We start from the raw sequence: 21,849 nt of genomic DNA on the forward strand, positions 1-21,849 counted from the left end.
GAATCTTTGCAGTTATGCAATCAAGAAATTATGATCTTTTCTAAAATGGTGTTTACCTTGGTGTACTACAAATATTCAAGTAGAGTTGATGCATCCAGTAATATTGGAAGTAACTAAGGTTAGTTGACAGCATCGTCATAGAAAATAAATTGTGTCCTTTAACATGTATTTTCTAAAGTATTTTTCGGGTTCCTGTCAAGAGAGCACGGGAAACCTAAAGATGGTGGTTAACATGGGACATTGCTGGTGTCCAGGTAAGTGATGATGTGAGCCATAGTGGTGGTGTTGGCCTGAAGGGGTGGCCTACCCCTCCACACCTTTGGTCGTTTCTCTTTAGGTGGAAGGAGAGACTTGAGAAAAGAAATGAGACACAGAGACAAAGTATAGAGAAAGAAAAAAGTGGGCCCAGGGGACTGGCGCTCAGCATACAGAGGACCCACGCCAGCACAGGTCTCTTGAGTTCCTTTAGTATTTATTGATAATTATCTTTACCGTCTTAAAGATAAGGGAGTGGCAGGACAATAGGATCATTGAAGGGAGAAAATTAGCAGTAAGACATATGGATAAAGATCTCTGTGACATGAATAATTTCAAAGGAAAACGCTGTGCCTTGATATGCATATGCAAACATCTCCATAAACCTCTTAGCAGCATTATGCCAGCAAGTCCCGCCAGCAAGTCCCACCAGCAAGTCCCACCTTATGCCGTAAGGCAGTTTTTTCCTATCTCAGTGAACAGAGCATACAATCGGGTTTTTACACCGAGATGTTCCATTGCCCAGGGACTGGCAGGATTTTTAACCAGCAAGCTGCCTTCAGGCACTTGTTTAACAAAGACACATCCTGCACAGCCCAAAATCCATTAAACCTTGAGTCACCACAGCACCTGTCTCTTGCAAGGATTAGGTTGGGGGTAGGGTCACAGATTAACAGCATCTCAAATACAGAACCAAATGGAGTCTCTTATGTCTACTTCTTTCTATATAGACACAGTAACAGGCTAATCTCTCTTTCTTTTCCCCACATTGGCCTCTACTCACTGTTGTCAGTTTTTGGATTTTTTAAAGTATTCAGGTACGAAATAATCTCCTTACTATTACTATTAACTATGTTAAGTTTGTTTTATATATTAATGTAAACTTATGTTTAGCCTAGTGAGTGTTGGATTTGCAGGTATCTACGTAATTCTTATGTCTTGCTTCTCAGATGTAACCCCGGAACTTCTGGAAGTGTGCAGCGAACAGAATGTGTTTTCACTAACAGTAGTGCAGACCATAGAATGCTACAAGTAATCAGAGTTGTTGGGTCCTGCCATGGAGGAAGCCACCAACTTTACCATAGACGTTTAGGTGCAAAAAATTGTGTGCATAGGAACATTTGTAACAATTTGTTCTTCAGGTTTCAGTCCAAAGAACATGATGAATCTCAAAATGGTCATTCACAGGGATTCACCTGGTGCCCAGATAAGTGCTAATGTGAGCCTAAACCACAGCACAGGCCATCTGATCTTAGGCCATCTGATCTTCATGTATATAGGTAATGATGGTGTCACATTTTTTTGACTATGTGTTTATTGCAACTATTCAGCTAAGCACGAGATAGCCCTTAACAATTTGAGGAATCATGAATTTTCACTTTTTTCTTCTGTAGAGAATGTACAGTGACGAAGAACTGCACATATCTAGATAACTATCGTGGTGTTCCTCCTCCAGTAGTATCCATGGGAATTTTGAGAGTGTGGTCGGGAAACGATGTTCTTATCTGACAACGGCACTTCCTTGGAGTACTTCAGATATTCAGGTAGTTAATGGTTTCTGCATGATGGCAGTGATCAAGGTTATTTTCAGGCATCCTGATAAAAAGGTTGTGTTCTTTGACACATATCTCAAATTATGCTCTTAGGTGCCTATCCAGAGATCACAATGGACCTAAAAATGTTTATTAACAGGAGAGATTGCTGGTGTCCAGGTAAGTGATGATAGGACATTGACTCATGAGAGACCTTTTGGTTTTCAGATACCTGAGTAAATGATATCCTTAAGATACATATACTAACATTTATTTGGCATGTGTGCAGTTAGAGAATTAGTCTCTATCAATACTAGTAAATATGAGATTGTCCGGCATTCTTATTTAGACATAATGCATATTTATCACTCAGAGCAATAGATGAATATGCAAGTATCCAGGTAATTTATGGTCTTATCTGTCACCAGGTTATTGGTCCTTTTGCAGGTATGCCTTCAAGAAAGGAAGGATTTTCTTACCATAGTTTGAACTTGGAATTGAGCAGGCATCCAGGTAGCATGGATGGGTCCTGAAATGATACAAGTGACCAAAGGACTTTGCAGGTGTCCAAGTATCTGAAGATATTTACCAAACGCATTTTCCACAATATCAAATGCATTTTCCACAATGTGTTTTTCTGATCCAAGTCAAGGCATCGTAGTGAGTCTGTGAAAGGTAATCAGGGAGTCTGTAAAAGGTGGGACATTGCTGGCATCAAGACAAGAGCTGGTGTGGGACAAAAGCACAGCACAGCACATCTGATCATCATGTGCATAGGTAAGTGATGACAGTGCCCCAAGCACCTCTTTATCGCCCTTTCCATGATTTTTTTGCAGGGGTTCAGGAAAGAAATCATAGAACCTGTATCAATTCTAGAAACCATGAGTCTTCGCTTTTCATGTATTAGGGAAAATGTATGGCAAACCCTCTGAGTTTGAGGGATTGCATGTATCCAGGCAATGATCATGGTGATTTTCACTACAGTGGAAACCACGTGATTTTATAGGTTTCCTCTCAAGAAATGATGGTTTGATATGACAACAGTGTTGTCCTTGCAATACTGCAAATGTCCAGGTAGAGTTGATTTGTCTCATATGGATGGAACTCTGCAAGGTTATTTGCAAGTGTCCTTCTGGAAAGCATTACATCCTTCAACACATATTCACATTGTGTTTCAGGTTCCTGTGAAGTAAATGTTACGAAACTAAAAGTGGATGTCAGTAAAGACATTTCTGGTCTAAGTAAGTGATGATGCACACCCTAACCCATCATGAGTCATCTGATTTTTTTATATCTAGGTAAGTTTTACCATTTGATTTTTGGTACGTATTCAGGCAAAACATGATAGTATTTTGTTAATTCTAGCAGGCATGTTATCACAGAGTTTGTATTTCACAGAAAATTTACATTTAACCAGGTGAGTGGTCAATGATTTCCATGTGTCCTTGAAAATATCTTGTAGCTCCCCATCAGAGTAGCAACCATGGGATATTATCAGCTGTGCAGTTATCACCACCCATGATGGTGTCTCTAACAAAGATGTGTTGACCTTGAATTAAAGCAAGTGTCTAGGTAGAGTTGATGTGTATTCCAAAATAATGGAAGCATTACAAGGTTGTAGGCAAGTACCCGGGGAGAACAAGTTGTGACCTGAAGCACATTTGTCTTATATGATTTTTCAGGTTCTTGTCAAAACTATGAGGTGAGTCACATAATGCTCAGTAATGAAACATTGCTTGTAAACAGGTAGTGATAACTGTTTGCTTCCTGTAATGGGGGTAATTACACAATGCAGAGCATTGGATTTTCTAGGTACGTAAAAAGGGATCCCTGATGCTTAAGCTACTGTGTATTTTGTAGGTAATCCATTCAGGTTTTTGGGATAGTTTATAGAGACCAGGTAAGGTTGTATTAACATGTAAAACAGCTTGATATTTTCAGATATCAACTTTTATTAATGTTTTTCACAATATTAACTTAAACTTGTGTTTCACATTTATGCAGTTAAAAATAAATACGCCTCTAGTAATAACGAATAATCAAGAGAATTTATTGCATGTCTTGACAGATAATGAGTATTGAACACTTACAGGGCTACACAAATCCACAGGCATCTAGGTAATTGATTGTGTTGTACAACACCATGATATTAACAACAGGAATTATGCAGGGATCTAATCAAGAAAGTACAAGGATTCTTAAAAGGAGTTTTCCTCAAATTTCTACAAGTATCGAGGTACATTTGATGAATACAAAAATAAAAATGACCAGAAAACATTGGAGGTATATAGGTAGAATGATATGTGTACCAGTCACACTATTCACAATATATATTTCAGATTTACATTAACATATCACATAAGCCTATCAAAACTAGGTAACATGGGACATTATTGGCGGAGGTAAGGGCTGATGCAGGCCTAAACTACAGCCCACAGCGTGGGACTGTCACAGAGACTAATTCACTGATGACGTGTCCCTACACGGCATCCCACCATGACTTTTTCCCAGGTATTCAGGTGAGAAATGATTGAGTCCTAACCAATCTCAGATACACCGGCTTTTCCCATTTTCTCTTTCATCCAAAGTGTGTTCTGACCCTCAGAGTGTTGAGGGATTGCAGGTAAGCAGACGTTTATCACTGTATTTCCCACCCCGTGCTGCCCCTAGGATTTGTAGAGGTATCTAGTCGAGAAATGGTGGTTTTCTGCTATCAGGGTTGACCTAGGATTACTGCAAGTATCCAGGTCGAGGGAGTGTGTTCCATAAAGCTGGAAGTAATCAAGGTTCTTTGCAGGAGTCTGGCGGAAACCCTGTGTCCTTCTACACATATGTCTTGGAGCCTACTTCAGACTCCTACTGTGACACCTCAAAATCTGACACCAGTCTGCAGGACAGTGCAGATGAAGAACGAAAGCGTCGTACTAGCCCCATGACATTCAGCTGTCTAGGAAAGTGGTGATGGGTGTCCATCCTTCCTGTTGTTCCCGTGATTTCACTTCATTTGTCCTAGAAAGAAATGGTATGACTCCCTGGCATACTAGAAACTGTGAGTTTTCCTTCTGCATATTTCAGAAACAATGCCTAACCCCGTGTTCGCAGTGGAACCGTAAATACCTGGTAATTATCCGGTGTTCCTTCCCACAGCAGTGACCGTGGACATTTTGTAGGTGTCCTGTAGAGAGAACTGTTGTCTTCTGGAACCACGGCCCTGAGCTTGGGGTTCCTCACTAGCATTCGGATAAGAGTCCTTCAGTGATGGATATGAGCATCATGATTTGCAGGTGTTCTGGTAGAACACCTTGTGTGTTTCTGAGGCATATATCTCAGTATATGTTTTCCAGGTTCCCAGAAGAAAATCCTGAAGAACGGGACTCATGAACAGGGGACGTGTCTGCTGTCTGGGTAAGTGATTGTGTGCACCGTAAACTCATCACAGACAACCTGATCTTCACATTGGTAGGTCAGTGAGGTTCCTTTCTCTGAACGGTTTACCACATGATGAGTTTAGGGGTATTCCGGTAAGAAAGGGTGGCGGCTCCTTGTTCTCATTGCCATGTGATCCCATTGTTTTCTGTCCTGGAGAGAACGTATGAGGTATGTACCCTGTGAGTGCTGATTGATTGGCACGTACCCAGGGAACTCCAGTGGCACTGTGCATCACAGGAGTAACTAAGGTGGATTTGCAGAGAAGACAACCAGAGAAAATGAAGTGTCCTACGATGGCCTACCCCTTGGAGGGACCACGAGCATCCAGGTAGATTTTTGGCCCCCACAATGATGTTAGTGAGCGGGTGGTTTTCTGGGTTCTGCTGGAAAAGCTGTCTGTAGGCAGATTTCACATTCCCTTCCAGAGGTCAAGGGAACCCTCATTATGCCTGAGCAGGGGAACTCTGCCTGTATCCAGAGGGGAGATAGTATGGGCATAAGCAGGCCATGGACGATCCAATCTTCTGATACACAGGTAATCACCAATGGCATTCCTGCTATTTTTCCTGTCCTGCCGTGGGTTTTCTTGCTCATTTTCTGTTCTTTATTTTCTGCAGTAATTCAGTTAAGAAACAATGCTTTGCCAACCAAGGCTAATAAGCATTAGTCCTTGCTATGTTCGACTTGAGGATAATGTGCCTTGAACCTGAGTCCGTGTTGACTGCGGTAGATGCGGGTGTCCAGGTGAATTATCCTACTCTACCAGACCACAGGATGGAATGATAGTTCTGACACATCATCAGTCCAGAGCTGATAGTGGTGCCAACAGTGGGGTGGAAGTTGGAGTTCTGCCAGGATCTAGGTAAGGTTCCTAGATGACGGCAGTGACCAGCCTGTGTGGTGCGTGTCTTTTTCGTCTTTCAGGTATGCCAAGTGGCATCCTGGAAAACACCTGTCAGATGCGTTTCTTCTGCTGCTGCTAGTCATGAGATCAAGGTGGGTCTGAGAATGGCCATTCGGAGGCCCTGGATAGTAACCGGGTAATGGATGACACGAGTGCTATGCCAATACAGACCACCTGAACTTCAGATTTCCTGGACAAAGAGGGCACTGTCCTTGACACGGTGTTTTCCCATGGTTTCCTGCAGGTGTCCCATAAAGTCCTCTTCCTGTAGAGAGGTAGGAGATGTTGTGGCATTACCTCATGAAAGGCACTCTGAATTTCCCGCATGTAGATAATTAATGATGGTTTGAGTCTGGTAGAGTAACCTTGTGTTTGGCATATGTGTCATTGGGAAAAGATAATTAGTGATTCCCAATGCCAGTAAGCATGAGATTTTACTGTTTGCTTATTCAAAGGTAAGGGTTTGTGTGTGTGTGTGTGTGTGTGTGTGTGTGCAAATTTGACCCTCCATGTGATAAACGGATATGCCAGTGCTCAGGTAGTTGATCATATTGTCTGTCACCCCGATGTGGACCGTGCTGTTTCTCCAGGTATGCCTCGTAGGCTCTGGCTTAGATATCTTCAGTTATCTGGGTAACCTGGATGAGTTGTGAAATGATACCAATGAAGAAGCATATTTGTGGGTATCCTTGTAGCATAGGTTGTGGACCAAGCAGAGTTTCCCCAATATGTCTTTTAGATGAATGTCAGGGCATCACAGCAGGCCTTTCAAAGCTGGGTAACGTGGGGCATTGCTGGCTGAGGTAAGTGCTGACACAGGCCTAAACTGCAGCCCACAGTGTCGTACTGTCACAGAGGCTTAGTTCAGTGATGATGTGTCCCTGCACATCTTCCTGCCGTGATTTCTTACGGTAAATGATGGTGTGTGCGGTAAACTCACCACAGACCAGGTGATCTCCATGTATCTAGGTTAGTGAGGTTCCTTTGCCTGAATGGTTTACCATGTGATGGGTAACAGCTGTTATTATAAGAAAGGGAAGCGGCTTCCCGTTCTCCTCGCCATGTGATCCTTTTCATTTCTGTCCCGGTGAGAATGTATAATGTATGTGCTTTGTAAGTGCTGATTGATTGGCAGGAGCCCAGGGAACTCACGTGGCATTGTGCATCACAAAAGTGACTGCAGTGGATTTGCAGGGAAGCCGGCCAGGGAAAATGGCATGTCCTATGATGGCCTAGACCTTGGAGGGCCCACAAGCATGCAGGTACATTTCTGGTTCCCATAATTATGTTAGCATGCAGGCAGTTTGTAGGGTATTGGTGGAGGAGCTGTGTCCATAGACCCGTTGGTCACCTGTTGGTTTCAGATTCAGGCAGGCAGAAGTCAGAGTGTGAGGACAGCCTTGAGGTCTCTCCAGGAGATTCAGGGTCCATAGGATTTGGTACGGATTCAGGTATGAGATGATGATGGCCCTCATCACCATGGTATTTTGAAGGAATCCAAGAAACAGATGATGGGCCTCTCTCATACTAACCATGGTAGTACCCATGGGATTTTGTAACTACAGAGTGAAAAGATGACAGTGGCCATATACCTGAGAATGTCCATGTGATTTTTGTAAATATCCAGATAAGATATGAGTGTTCCTACTTAGGAAGTGAACATGGGTTACTGAAGTTATAAAGGTAAGAAATGATAAACCTAATCGTGTGGGTGAGCATGGTATTTTCTAGATATCCAGATAACAGAGGATGATGGCCCTAACTCGAGTATCAAAGTTGGGTTTCCTCAGGTAGGCACATAGGAGCTGATGATGTTTTATACCATGTTAGTGAACATGGCATTTTGTGGTATTCCGGATATGATGGCAAATCTAACCACAAACATGACCATGAGATTTGTCAGAGATCCAGTAAAGAGAAGATGGTCCCCTTAACCATGAAGTTTATGATGAAATTTTGTAGGTCAGTAATTAAGAGATGACAGAGATCCTAACCGTGATACTGAACAAGGGATTTGCAAGTCACCAGGTAAGAGATGATTGTGTCTCTAAAAATGTGGTGACCGTGGGATTTTGCAGATTTCAATCAAGGAATAATGTGTTACTAGAAATGGTAGTACCAAGGTATTCAACAGTTAGCCACGAAAGAAATGATGTGTTCCTAGCAGTGGTATTTAATCTGGGTTATTTGTCGATCTCCATGTATGGTAGGTTTTTCCAAATCTGGTGAATCTTCTGGCCTTCTGTAGGTATCCACATGAGAGATGATGTGTCACAAATTGTAAGTAACTGCCGCTACTGTAACCAAAGTATTTTATAAGTATCCAGCTAAGAGCTCTAGCTTTATATATTTGTTGGATGTAAGACTATCAGGTTATCTATTTTTTTTCTTTTTTTGAGACAGCGTCTGGGTGAGGTAAGTGCTGCTGCAGGTCTAAACCACAGCCCACACCATGGGACAGTCAGAGAGACCCAGTTCAGTGAAGATATGTGTCCCTACATGCCTTCCCGCCATGATTTCTTTCACATGTACTCAGGTGAGAAATAATGGACTCCTTACCAATCCCAGATTGGCCAGGTTTTCCATTTTCTGCTTCACAGAAAGTGTATGCTAAACCCTGTGTGTGTTGAGGGACTGCAAGGAGCCAGGTATTTATCACTGTATTTCCCGCCCGCATGCTGCTCCTAGGATGACTACAGATGTCCAGTCTAGAAACAGTGGCTTTCTGCTATCAGCGTCGACCTGGGATTACTGCAAGTATCCAGGTCGAGTGGGTGTGTCCCATAACAATGGAAATAATCAAGGTTCTTTGCAGGAGTGCTGGCAGCAAACCCCGTGCCCTTCTACACATACGTCTTCCTGCTTCTTTCAGATTCCTACCGTGACATCACAATGAATCCAACACGGGACCTTAATGGGAAGCTTGGCTGCTCTGCAGGTCAGCACTGATGAGGACCAAAACCATCGCACGGGCCACGTGAGGCCCAGCTGTCTAGGTAAGTGATGATAGTGTCAAGTCTCCCTGTTGTTCGCTTCAGGTATCCCGTAGGAAATGATAAGAGTACCTGGCTTTCTAGAAACCGTGAGTGGTCCCTCTGCATATTTCAGAGACAACACCTAACCCTGTGAGCATGGTGGGACTGCAAATACCAGGTAATGATCCGGCGTTCTCAGCCACAGCAGTGACCATGGACATTTTGCAGGTGTCCTGTAGAGAGAAACGCAGTCTGCTGTGATCATGGACCTGAGCTTGGGTGTCCCACCAGCATCTAGATAAGAGTCATTGAATTATGGATGTGAGCATCGTGATTTGCAGGTGTGCTGCTGGAACACCTGAACTTGTGTGTTTCTCTTTTTTTTTTTGATAGAGTTTTGCTGTTGTCGCCCAGGCTGGAGGGCAATAGCGTGACCTCGGTTCACTGCAACCCCTGCCTCCTGTGTTCTAGAGATTCGCCTGCCTCAGTCTTCCGAGTTGCTGGGATTACAGATGTGCACCGCCATCCCCCGCTAAGTTTTGTATTACTAGTAGAGACAGTTTCACCATGTTGGGCAGGCTGGTCTCGAACTTCAGACCTCTGGTGATCCACCTTCCTCGGCCTCCTACACGGCTGGGATTGCAAGTATGAGCCACCATGCCTGGTCCCTGGTGTATTTCTGAGGCATTTATCTCAGTGTATGTTTTCCAGATTCCCACGATGAAATCTCGACAAACAGGAGTCACGATCAGGGGACATGTCTGCTATCTGGGTAAGTGATGGTGTGCATGGTAAACTCACCACAGACCAGGTGATCTCAACATATCTAGTTAAGTGAGTTCCTTTGCCTGAACACTTTACCATGTGGTGGGTTAACAGCTATTATGGAAAGAAAGGGAGGTGGCTCCCAGTTCTCCTTGCCATGTGATCCTTTTCATTTCTGTCCTGGAGAGAAAGTATGATCTATGTGCTTTGTGAGTGCTGATTGATTGGTATGTACCCAGGGAACTCATGTGGCATTATGTATCACAGGAGTGACTGTGGTGGATTTGCAGGGAAGCTGGCCAGGGAAAATGGCGTGTCCTACAGTGGCCTAGACCTTGGAGGGCCCGCAAGTATCCAGGTACATTATTGGCTCCCGTAATGATGATAGCAAGCAGGCAGTTTGTAGGGTCCTAGTGGAAAAGCTGTGTCCATAGACAGATTGGTCACACATTTGGTTTCAGGTTCAGGCAGGCAGTAGTGAGAGTGTGTGTAGGCAGCCTTGAGATCTCTCCAGGAGATTCAGGGTCCATAGCGTTTTCTAGGGATTCGGGTATGAGATGATCATGGCTCTCATCATTGTGGTGACCATGGTATTTTGAAGGAATCCAAGAAACAGTTGATGGGCCTGTCCCTAACCATGGTAGGGCCCATGGGATTTTATAGCTAAAGAGTGAAAAGATGAAAGTGGCCATTGCTCTGGTAATGTCCATGGGATTTTGTAAATATCCAGGTAAGAAATGAGTGTTTCTACTTAGGAAGGGAACATGGGATACTGAAATTATAATGGTAAGAAATGATAATAAACCTAATGGTGTGGGTGACCATGCTATTTTTTAGATATCCAGATAAGTGTGAATGGTGGTCCTAACTTGAGTATCAAAGTTGGATTTCCTCAGGTAGGCACTAAGAAGCTGATGGTGTTTCTTCCCATATTAGTGTACATTGCATTTTGTGGTATTCCAGATATGATGTCGAACCAAACCACAAAAGTGACCATGAGATTGTCAGGAGTCTTGTAAAGGGATTATGGTCCCCTTAACTGTGACAGTTATGATGTAATTTTTTCGTCAGTAGTTCAGAGATGACGGTATCCTAAGCACAGTGTTTCTTTTTTTTTGAGAGAGTCTGCCTGAGGTAAGTGCTGATGCACGCATAAACCACAGCATGCACCGTGGGACTGTCCCAGAGACCTGGTTCAGTGATGAGGTGTCCCCACACGTCTTCCTGCCGTGATTTCTTTCACAGGTACTCAGCTGAGAAATGATTGAGTCCCTACTAATCCCAGATTGGCCAGGTTTTCCCGTTTTCCGTTTCAACGAAAGTGTATGCTGAACCCTGTGAGTGTTGAGGGGCTGCAGGATGCCAGGTATTTATCTCTGCATTCCCCGCCCCCATGCTGCCCCTAGGATGGCTACAGGTGTCGAGAAATGGTGTTTTTGTGCTATCAGGGTCGACCTGGGATTACTGCAAGTATCCAAGTCAAGTGGGTGTGTCCTGTAAAGATGGAAATAATCAATATTCTTTGCAGGAGTGCTGGCAGCAAACCCCATGTCCCTCTACACATACTTCTTCGTGCCTCTTTCAGGTTCCTACCATGACATCACAATAAATCTGACACAAGACCTTAATGGGAAGTTCGGCTGCTCTGCACGTCAGTGCTGATGAGGACCAAAAGCATCACACGGGCCACGCGAGGTTCAGTTGTCTAGATAAATGATGATGGTGTCAGGCCTCCCTGTTGTTCCCATGATTTCACTTCAGGTGTCCCAGTTGGGATTGATAAGGGTACCTGGCACCCTAGAAACTGTGAGTTTTTCCTCTGCGTATTTCAGAGACAGTGCCTAACCATGTGAACACGGCGGGACTGCAAATACCAGGTAATGATCCAGCGTTCCCAGCCACAGCAGTGACTGTGGACATTTTACAGGTGTTCTGTAGAGAGAAATGCTATCTTCTGGAGCCACGGCCCTGAGCCGGATGGCCCCACCAGCATCCTGGTAAGAGTCATTGAATGATGGATGTGAGCATCATGATTTGCAGGTGTCCTGGTACGGCATCTTGTGTGTTTCTGAGGCATATGTCTGTATATGTTTTTCAGGTTCCCTGGAGGAAATCCTGACAAAAAGGAATCACCATCAGGGGACATGTCTGCTGTCTGGTTAGTGATGGTGTTCGCAGTAAACTCAGCACAGACCAGTCGATCTCCACCTATCTTGGTACGTGAGGTTCCTTTGCCTGAACAGTTTACCATGTGATGGGCTAACGGCTATTATGGAAAGGAAGAGTAGTGACTCCCTGTTCTCCTCGCCATATGATCCTGTCGATTTCTGTCCTAGAGAGAATATAAGATGTATGTACTCTGTGAGTGTGGATTGATTGGCACGTACCCAGGGAACCCACATGGCACTGTGCATCACAGAAGTAACTTCGGTGGAGTTACAGGGAAGCCGGCCAGGGAAAGTGGCGTGTCCTACAATGGCCTAGAACTTGGAGGGCCCACAAGCATCCTGGTAGATTTTTGGCTCTTACAGTGATGATAGTGAGCAGGTGGCTTGCAGGGTTCTGGTATTAAAAGCAGTGTCCATAGACACATTGGTCACATATGTAGTTTCAGGCTCAGGCAGGCAGAGGACAGCCTTGAGATCTGTCCACAAGATTCACTGATTATCATATTTGGTAGGGATTCAGGTGTGAGATGATCATGACTCTCAACATTGTGACCATAGTATTTTGAAGGAATACGAGAAACAGATGATGGACATGTCCCTAACCGTGGTAATGCCCATGGGATTTTGTAGCTATAGGGTGAAAAGATGACAGTGGCCATATCTATGGTAATGTCTGTGGAATTTTGTATATATCCAGGTAAGAAATGAGAGTTTCTACTTAGGAAGTGAACATAGGATACTGAAGGTATAAAAGTAAGAAATAATGATAAACCTAATCCTGTGGGAGACCATGGTATTTTCTACATATCCATATAAGAGTGGATGGTGACCCTAACTCGAGTATCAAAATTGGGTTTCCTCAGGTAGGCACGTAGGAGCTGATGATGTCCCTTCCCATATGAGTGAACATGACATTTTGTATTCCGGATATGGTGGCAAACCTAACCCCAAAATGACTATGAGGTTTGTCAGGGGCCTAGTAAAGAAAAAATGGTCCCCTTAACCGTGAAGGTTATATGCAAATTATTCGATCAGTAATTAAGAGGTGACGGTGACCCTACCCCTCCAATGAACAATGAATTTTGCAAATCACCAGGTAAGAGATAATGGTGTCTCTAAAAATGTGGTGACCATGGGATTTTGAGGATATCCAATCAAGGAGTAATATGTTACTAGAAATGGTAGTCCCAAGGTATTTTACAGTTACCCAGGAAATAAATGATGTGTCCTTAGCAATGGCATTTTATTTGAGTAATTTGTAGGTATCCATGTCTGGTAGGTATTTCTATATCTGGTCGATCTCATGATCTTCTGTAGGTATCCACATGAGAGATGATGTGTCACAAATTGTAACCAAGTGCCAAGGTATTTTACAAGTATCTCACTTAAAGCTCTGGTGAATATAAGTTTTTGAAGATACCCAGTAGGGAATGATGTTGGCCTAAGCCGTGGTAATGCCCACAAGTAGTGCCCATATCTTGGTAACAGGTGGTGTGTGTCTTATTATGGTTGTCACCATGGCTTTTTTTGCAAATTCCAGCAATATAATGAAGACAATCTTAACCACTCTTATGAACAGAGGATTTAGCAGGAATTGAGGAAAGAAATAGGCCGGGCGTGGTGGCTCAAGCCTGTAATCCCAGCACTTTGGGAGGCCGAGACGGGCGGATCACGAGGTCAGGAGATCAAGACCATCCTGGCTAACACGGTGAAACCCCGTCTCTACTAAAAAATACAAAAAACTAGCCGGGCAAAGTGGCGGGCGCCTGTAGTCCCAACTACTTGGGAAGCTGAGGCAGGAGAATGGCGTGTACCCGGGAGGCGGAGCTTGCAGTGAGCTGAGATCCGGCCACTGCACTCCAGCCAGGGCGACAGAGCATGACTCCGTCTCAAAAAAAAAAAAAAAAAAGAAATAATGTGGTCTTTAACCAAGTGGACATGATTAGATTTTAGAGATTTCTAAATAAGTGATCATGGTGTCCCTAACCACGGGATTTTGCAGGTTGTAGTCAACAGGCGATGATGAATTTAACAATAGGCGCAAACATGGGATTTCTTGATACCCAGGTAAGACATGATGTGGTCCTTAAACGTATTACAGACCATATGATTTTTTAGATATCTAGATAGCAATAATATGTCCTGAAATCTTGATGTTACCTTTTGTTCAGACTTAAAAAGTTGCTCATTCTCAAATATTTGTGCAAGGCTGATTTCAGAGTATAGGAATGCACCAGCAGCCAGCCCAGTGGCTCACGCCTTAATCTCTACACTTTGGGAGGCCAAGGCGGGCAGATCACTTGAGGGCAGGAGTTCGAGACCAGCCTTGCCATCATAGTGAAACCCCGTCTCTACTAAAAGTACAAAATTTAGCTGGGCGTCCTCGCATATGCCTGTAGTCCCAGCTACTCAGGGGGCTGAGGCACGAGAATCATTTGAATCCAGAAGGCAGATGTTGCAGTGAGCCGAGGTTGGGCCACTGCAGTCCAGACTGGGCAACAGAGCAAGTCTTTGCCCCCCTCACCACGCTCCCCAAAGAAAGAAAGAGTAATGCACCAGAGTCATGAAATAACGATCTTAGCACATAGGGCGTAAAAAGCAAAACCTCAGAAAGTATTACCATATTTGAAAAGACTTGTGGAAAATAATTAAGGACCAGGTAGCAGAAATTGTGATCAGAAGAAATAACATAAGAATATACTTAAGTGCACAGTACATAGTTGGAAGGCAAACTGTTTATCCTTCTAAAACCATTACTGTGATCAACACAGACAAGAGACACTTTCCTGAAAGGTTAAATTGGTTCATGAGAAATAAAAGCAACCAAAATGAGCCACATTATCTACAATAGAAGAGACCATATGGAAAAAGTTCTATGGCAAGAGCTAACTAGTTAGTATACAAAAAGATTCACGAAAAATGCCTCAACTTTAGACACGTTAGATATTGCACACTAAAAAAAAAAAAAAAAAACAAAAAAAACCAAAGGAACATTTTGAAAGCTATTTTAAATTTAATTAATTGCTGAATGTCTCCTTGGCTACTAGTTGAACAATCATTATTTAGTCCCACATATCTCTCACCATTTTGTTTGCAGACCATCTAAAAGCCTTATTTCCTCATCTATTTGACAGATGACCAAAATGGGTCCTACAATATGATCACACAGGATAATCTTGGAAAGTATGACTAAATTATTTTTAACGGCATTATTTTTCTCCTTTGATTTTCAGATTCTTTCTCATAATTTCTAAAACAGTGTCGACAGCGGCCTGTACCATGTCTTCATTGACGTCATCACTGAGATCACTCTCAATTGCTCTCGAACTTGTTGTTGGCCTTTCGTGTAGATATGAACTGTGACCTGGCGGATCTGACTGTTGTTGCTGCTGCTTCTGTTCCTGCTGATGCTTTTCAAAATAGTCTTTTATTTTCTTTGGCTCTTCCGAAGCAGGAGTTCCACATGATGTCTTTGGAAGATCTTGCGATGTGTTTCTGGAACTACCTTGCATACTTAGTTCAATAGCCCTGCGGAGATCTTCATCTTCTTTATTGGTTTCTTGGCGGCTTAGTTCCAGGGCCCTCTGAAAATCCTGCTCTTCTTGGTCTGATGTTCCAGACTCATCACTTTCTTCTGACACTTTTTCAAGAATTGTTTTGTAGACTCTGTGGTCTTTTTCTTTGGCTAATTTTTTTCCATTAAGTTTTGGTCTATCCATCTCTTCAACACTGATGATTTGCAGCAGTTGGTCAGCTTCACAGTCTGGCAGATCCCCCTTAACAACAAATACAGAATATGCTTCCTGTTGCAGTTGAGTCAAGAAATTTGCAAGGCATGTATCTGATATTAATTCTGGACCCGCCAAGAGAGAATTCAAGTTAAACCAGTGTTTTCCGAATTTTCTAATAGTAAACCAGTGTTGTTTATAATTACATATAAAAGATCTTTCATTTATAGGATCAATCCCGAGCTTCTGATATTCAGGATTATTGAAATGGATGACCTCTAAACCCCAGAACTTCAAGGCATTGCATATTACCTGGATGGAGAAGAAGCCGCTATCATCCATGTTTTCTGAAGGCTGCTGTAAAAATGCGCGATAGTCTTCACTAGTGACTCCTCCTTCTGCCATTCTCATCCTCTCTTCTTCATCTAGCTGATGTGCAATTGAAGCTAATTCCACAGGACTGAAATATTCTCCTTGCAGCAGATTATTCAGGCAGTGCTGAGCACAAAGGAAGCCTTCTTGTTTTTCATGAAAGATGAAATCCATGTTGATTCTAACCGTGAGTTTTTGTATATATGCGGGAACATGTTATATGCCCAGCTATGGCAGTTATCTGGGCAGTTTGTAGATAGCCATGAAATAGGTGTTAGGTTTTCAAACCTTATGAAGACCATGGGTTTCTGTAGGTATTTAAGTAAGAGATGATATGTCACAAAGCACTATTGTGACCAAGGTGGTTTTGCCAGTATCTAGTCAAGACCTGATGGTAAACCTAAAGTGAATATGGGGTTTTGGAGTCATCCCATAGGGGATAATGGTGACTTGAACCATGGCAGTGCCCATTGATTTTCAGATGTTCTATAAAATATAATGTCTCTTTAATTATGGTTGTCAGCATGGTTTTAGTAAGTGAATAAAGGTGAAATTTACCACAGTAGTAAACAGAAGATTTGGCAGGTAACTGGGAAAGAAATAACATGGGCTTTAACCAAACGGGTATCATGGGATTTTGGAAGTCTCTGGGTAAGTTATGATGTCACTGACCACAGTAATAGCCATGGAATTTTGAAGGTTCCACTCAATAGATGACAATAAAACTCACGGTAGCAATGAAGATGGGACTTTGCTGGTATCCTAGTTAGAGATGATGTGGGCCTTAAAAACATTAGTGACCAAATGATCTTCAGACATCTAGAAAACTGATGAAGATGTCCTGAACTCTTTTCATATCCATGTGTTTTTATAGGTGTTCAGATAAGAAATGTGTGTGCCCAACAAAAGTAGTAACCATTAGATTTTACTGTTTTCTAGTTCAGAGACAATCTCTCTCAAACTTAGTAGTGACAAAGATATAGCAGGCATCCAGGTAGGATATCACAGAGTTCCTTACCACAGTAGTAACTATAGGATTTTTGCAGGTGTCCAGTGAATAGACAGTGTGTGAAACTACTGTGTTGACCTTGGACTTCTCTAAGTGTCCAAGTACACTTAGTGATGCCCTAATGATCGTAGTGAGTGTATGCACGGAATGAGCAGGGGGCCAGATGGAAGGACATGCATCCTGACCAGGGTTACCATCATATGTTTTCTCAGCAGGTAGTCAAGAGATAATGGTGTCTCTAACTACAGCATTGGCCTCAGAACCTTAGGATTCAGGTAGAGTTCATGGTTCCCCTAACAATACTAGTCACCGTGGGATTTTTTGAGGTCCATGTAGAAGATGTATCCCTAACCACCACTGCTGCCATATGGTTTTGCAGGCTCCTATCAAGAGATAATGGTGAAACTCATATTGGTCATTTTTGTAGGCTTTCATGGAATCTAGCTAAGTGATTATGTGGACCTTAAACATACTACAGACCATCTGCTCTTCAGACATCTCGGTAAGTGATGATGATATCCTCAACGTGTGTTAGTATCGTGTGTTTTGCAGGTATTCGGGTAAAAAAAAAAAAAGATACTGGCTCTACCAATAAGTATTGGAATCCATGAGACTTAGCTTAACCAGTTTTCTGGTTTAGAGATATTGTGTGTTTAAGCTTAGGAGTGAATGAGAAATTTTCAATTCTCATTGCCATGATCTGGCAAGTGATCATAACTTTCGTCAAAACAGTAATGACCATGAGATTTTTATCGATGCCCAGACAATAAATGATGGTGCCTGTACCAATGTGTTGATCTTCAGGTTCTGCCATTATCCAGGTAGCATTAATGAGTTTGTAAAGATAGAAGTGACAAAAGTTAATTTGCAGATGTTCTGCTAGAAAAAGTTGCATTCTTAAACACATCTGGCGCAATGTGTTTTTTCAGGTTTCAATCTAAAGATCAAGGTAACCCTAACAATGGGATTAACATGAAGCTTTGCTGGTATCCAGGCAACTGATGATGTCAGTCTTATCACACAGAAGACATTCTGACCTTCAGAAATTTACATAAGTGATGATGATACCTCTAACATTTGTGTTACTGTGTTTTTTGGGGTTTTGCAGATATTCAGGTAAGAAATTATAATGTTCCCATAATTCCCATTTAAGAATACACCCTTACTGCTTACTAGTTCAGAGGTAATGTTTTGAAATCTGGCTAAGACTGAGGGATTTGTAAGTTTCCAAGTCAATTTTCATAGTGTTTCTCATCTCAGTATTGACCATGGTATTTTTACAGGTACCGAGTCAAGTGATTATGATATATCCATGGTTTTGACCTTGATATTCTGCAAGTATCAAGGTAAAGTTGATGGTTCTCCTACTGCTAGTGATTCTCATGAGATGTTGCATGGTCTAGGTAGAAAAAGACGTATCTCTAACCATGGCTGCCTTCATGGGGTTTTTTTTAGGTGCTGTCAGTGGATGATGCTGCAACTAACAGTGATAGTGAACATGGACTTAGCTAAAAGAGAGGGAAAAGATGGTGTGAGCCTTTACACTTTAGAGAGCTTCAGATTTCAGTTATCTAGGTAAGCGTTGATGGTGCCTGTAATACTGTGGTTACAAGAATGTTGTTTTTATAAACAGGCATTCAGGTAAGCACAGTACTAATATAAAGGTGAGAAATGATGTGGCATTTATACACTAGAGACCCAAATTTCAGATATCTAGGAAATTGATGATGGTGATCATACCTGTAATAGTTACCTGGTTTGGTATAGTTTTGCAGGGAAGAAATGAACTTGCTCCACTAATAAGAATAAGCGTGCGACTTTCTGTATTCTTGTTTAGTGCTAATTTGTACTTAACCCTAGTAGCAGTCGAGAAACCTGCAGGTATCCAGGTAAGATATCACACTGTCTATCACCTCACTAGTGACCACTGGATTTTGGCAGGTATTTCTTCAAAGGAGAGAGGTGTCTTTATTAGGGTTTAACTTCACATCTTTGAAACTATCCAGGTAGCATTGATGAGTCACAAAAAGAAGTGATCAAGGGTATTTGCAGGTGTCCAGGTAGTATAAGAGATGTGTTAAACACGTTTTTCACAATATGCTTTTCAGGCTCCTTTCATGAGATTATAGTGAGCTTAACAATGGCCATTAATGGTGGACATTATGAGTGTCTGGTAAGTGATGAGGTGTGCTTAATGCACAGTGAAAACATTTGACCTTCATATAAGAAGGTAAGTGATCAAAGTGCCCCTAACACTTTTGCTTGCTTGTTTATTTTGAAGATACTGAGATAAGAAACCATAGTCCTTACCAATGTTAGGAACCATGAGTTCTTAGTTTTACATATTTTGGAAAATTTATCTTTAATCCTGTGGATACTGAGTCATTGCCGTATCCAGATAATTTTCATGGTGTTCCTCACCACAGTAGTAACCATCGGATTTTTGCAGATATCCAGTCAAGAAAGAATGGTTTCATCTGGCAACATTGTTGACCTGGAGTACTACAAATGTCCAGCTAGAGTGTATATGTCCCATAATGATGGAAGTGACAAAAGTTATTGGCAAGCATCATGCTGTAAAAAGTGTCTTTTCACACATATTTCGAAATGTGTTTTTCAAATTCCTGTCAAGAGATGGTGGTGAACCTAACAATGGCTATTAACATGGTAGGTGTTGATGTGGGTCTTTCACACTACAGAACATCTAATCTTCACATACCTAGGTCAGTGATGATGCTGTCCCTAGTACTAGTATTACCATGTTTTTATTTTCAGCTATCAGGCAATGGCTTTACTAGTATAGAAGTAAGAACTAATGCGACTTTTATATGGTAGAGACCTTCCTATTTTCAGATATACAGGTAATTAATGATGGTGTTGACAACTCTGATACTAATCTTATTTTTTGGCTGGTTTGCATAGAAGAAATTAATTTTGTCTAACAGTACAAATAAGCATGAGTGATTTTACTGTATTCTTATGTAGAGCTAATGTGTATTTAATAATCATAGTGTTAGATGGACCTGTAGGTATCCAGCTAATTTATCATATTTTTCATCACCACAGAATGACCATGGGATTTCTGCAGGTATCCATTTAAGAGAGGGAAGTGTCTCTTACTAGATTTTGACACTGGAGTTCTGCAAGTGTTCAAGTAATGTTGATGGATCCCAAAATGACAGAAATGACCAGGGGAATGTGCAGGTGACCAGGTATAATCGGATGTATATCAAATATAACATTTTTCATAATGTGTGTTTCAGGATTCTGTCAGGAGATTATGGTGAGCCCAATAATGGTAGTTGATGTGGGACTGCTGGAATATAGGTAACTGATGTGGTAAGTTTAAATCCCAGCACATCTACTTGATTTTCTGTATCTAGGTAAGTGATTAATGATGTCCCAAATACTCATTACTGTGTTTGTTTCTTTTTTCTTTATGTATTCAGTGATGAAAAGTTCTTACTAGTAATAGAATCCATGAGTTCTTTCTTTTCACATTTTAGGGGAAATTTGTATAACTTTGTGAGTATTGAGGGATTGTCACAGTAATTCTCATTGTGCTTCCCACCACATTCGTAACCATGGAATCTTTGCAGTTATCCAATCAAGAAATTATGGTCTTTTCTAAAATGGTGTTTACCTTGGTGTACTACAAATATTCAAGTAGAGTTGATGCATCCAGTAATACTGGAAGTAACTAAGGTTAGTTGACAGCATCCTCATAGGAAATAAATTGTGTCCTTTAACATGTATTTTCTAAAGTTTTTTTCAGGTTCCTGTCAAGAGAGCACGGGGAACCTAAGATGGTGGTTAACATGGGACATTGCTGGTGTCCAGGTAAGTGATGATGTGAGCCATAGTGGTGGTGTTGGCCTCTACTTATTGTTGTCAGTTTTTGGATTTTTTAAAGTATTCAGGTACGAAATGATAATCTCCTTACTATTACTATTAACTATGTTAAGTTTGTTTTATATATTAACGTAAACTTATGTTCAGCCTAGTGAGTGTTGGATTTGCAGGTATCTACGTAATTCTTATGATGTCCTGCTTCTCAGATGTAACCCCGGGACTTCTGGAAGTGTGCAGCGAACAGAATGTGTTTTCACTAACAGCAGTGCAGACCGTAGAATGCTACAAGTAATCAGGTAGAGTTGATGGGTCCTGCCATGGAGGAAGCCGCCAACGTTGTCCTTAGCTGTTCAGGAGGAAAAAATTGTGTGCATAGGAACATTGGTAGCAATTTGTTCTTCAGGTTTCAGTCCAGAGAACATGATGAACTTCAAAATGGTCATTCACAGGAATTCACCTGGTGCCCAGGTAAGTGGTGATATGAGCCTAAACCACAGCACAGGCCATCTGATCTTAGGCCATCTGATCTTCATGTATATAGGTGATGATGGTGTCACATTTTTTTGACTATGTGTTTATCACAACTATTCTGCTAAGCACGAGATAGCCCTTAACAATTGGAGGAACCATGAATTTTCACTTTTTTCTTCTGTAGAGAATGTATGCTCAACCCTTTTAGTGATGAAGAACTGCACATATCTAGATAACTATCGTGGTGGTCCTCCTCCAGTAGAATTCATGGGAATTTTAAGAGTGTAGTCAGGAAACGATGTTCTTATCTGACAATGGCACTTCCTTGGAGTACTTCAGATATTCAGATAGAGTTGATGGTTTCTGCATGATGGCAGTGATCAAGGTTA

At 41.9% G+C, this 21,849-nt stretch overlaps 1 protein-coding gene across 1 annotated transcript; it reads right to left on the bottom strand.

Annotated features, from left to right (window-relative positions):
* Positions 1-15,147: 15,147 nt before the first annotated feature.
* Positions 15,148-17,158, bottom strand: LOC135969055 (ataxin-3-like protein). Its single transcript, XM_065537810.1, has one exon. It carries the CDS (start codon positions 16,300-16,302, stop codon positions 15,238-15,240), a length of 1,065 nt encoding a protein of 354 aa, XP_065393882.1. The 5' UTR covers positions 16,303-17,158; the 3' UTR covers positions 15,148-15,237.
* Between the last annotated feature and the right edge of the window lie 4,691 nt (positions 17,159-21,849).

The sequence above is a fragment of the Macaca fascicularis genome, chromosome X (assembly GCF_037993035.2).
Source record: "Macaca fascicularis isolate 582-1 chromosome X, T2T-MFA8v1.1".
NCBI lineage: Eukaryota > Metazoa > Chordata > Mammalia > Primates > Cercopithecidae > Macaca > Macaca fascicularis.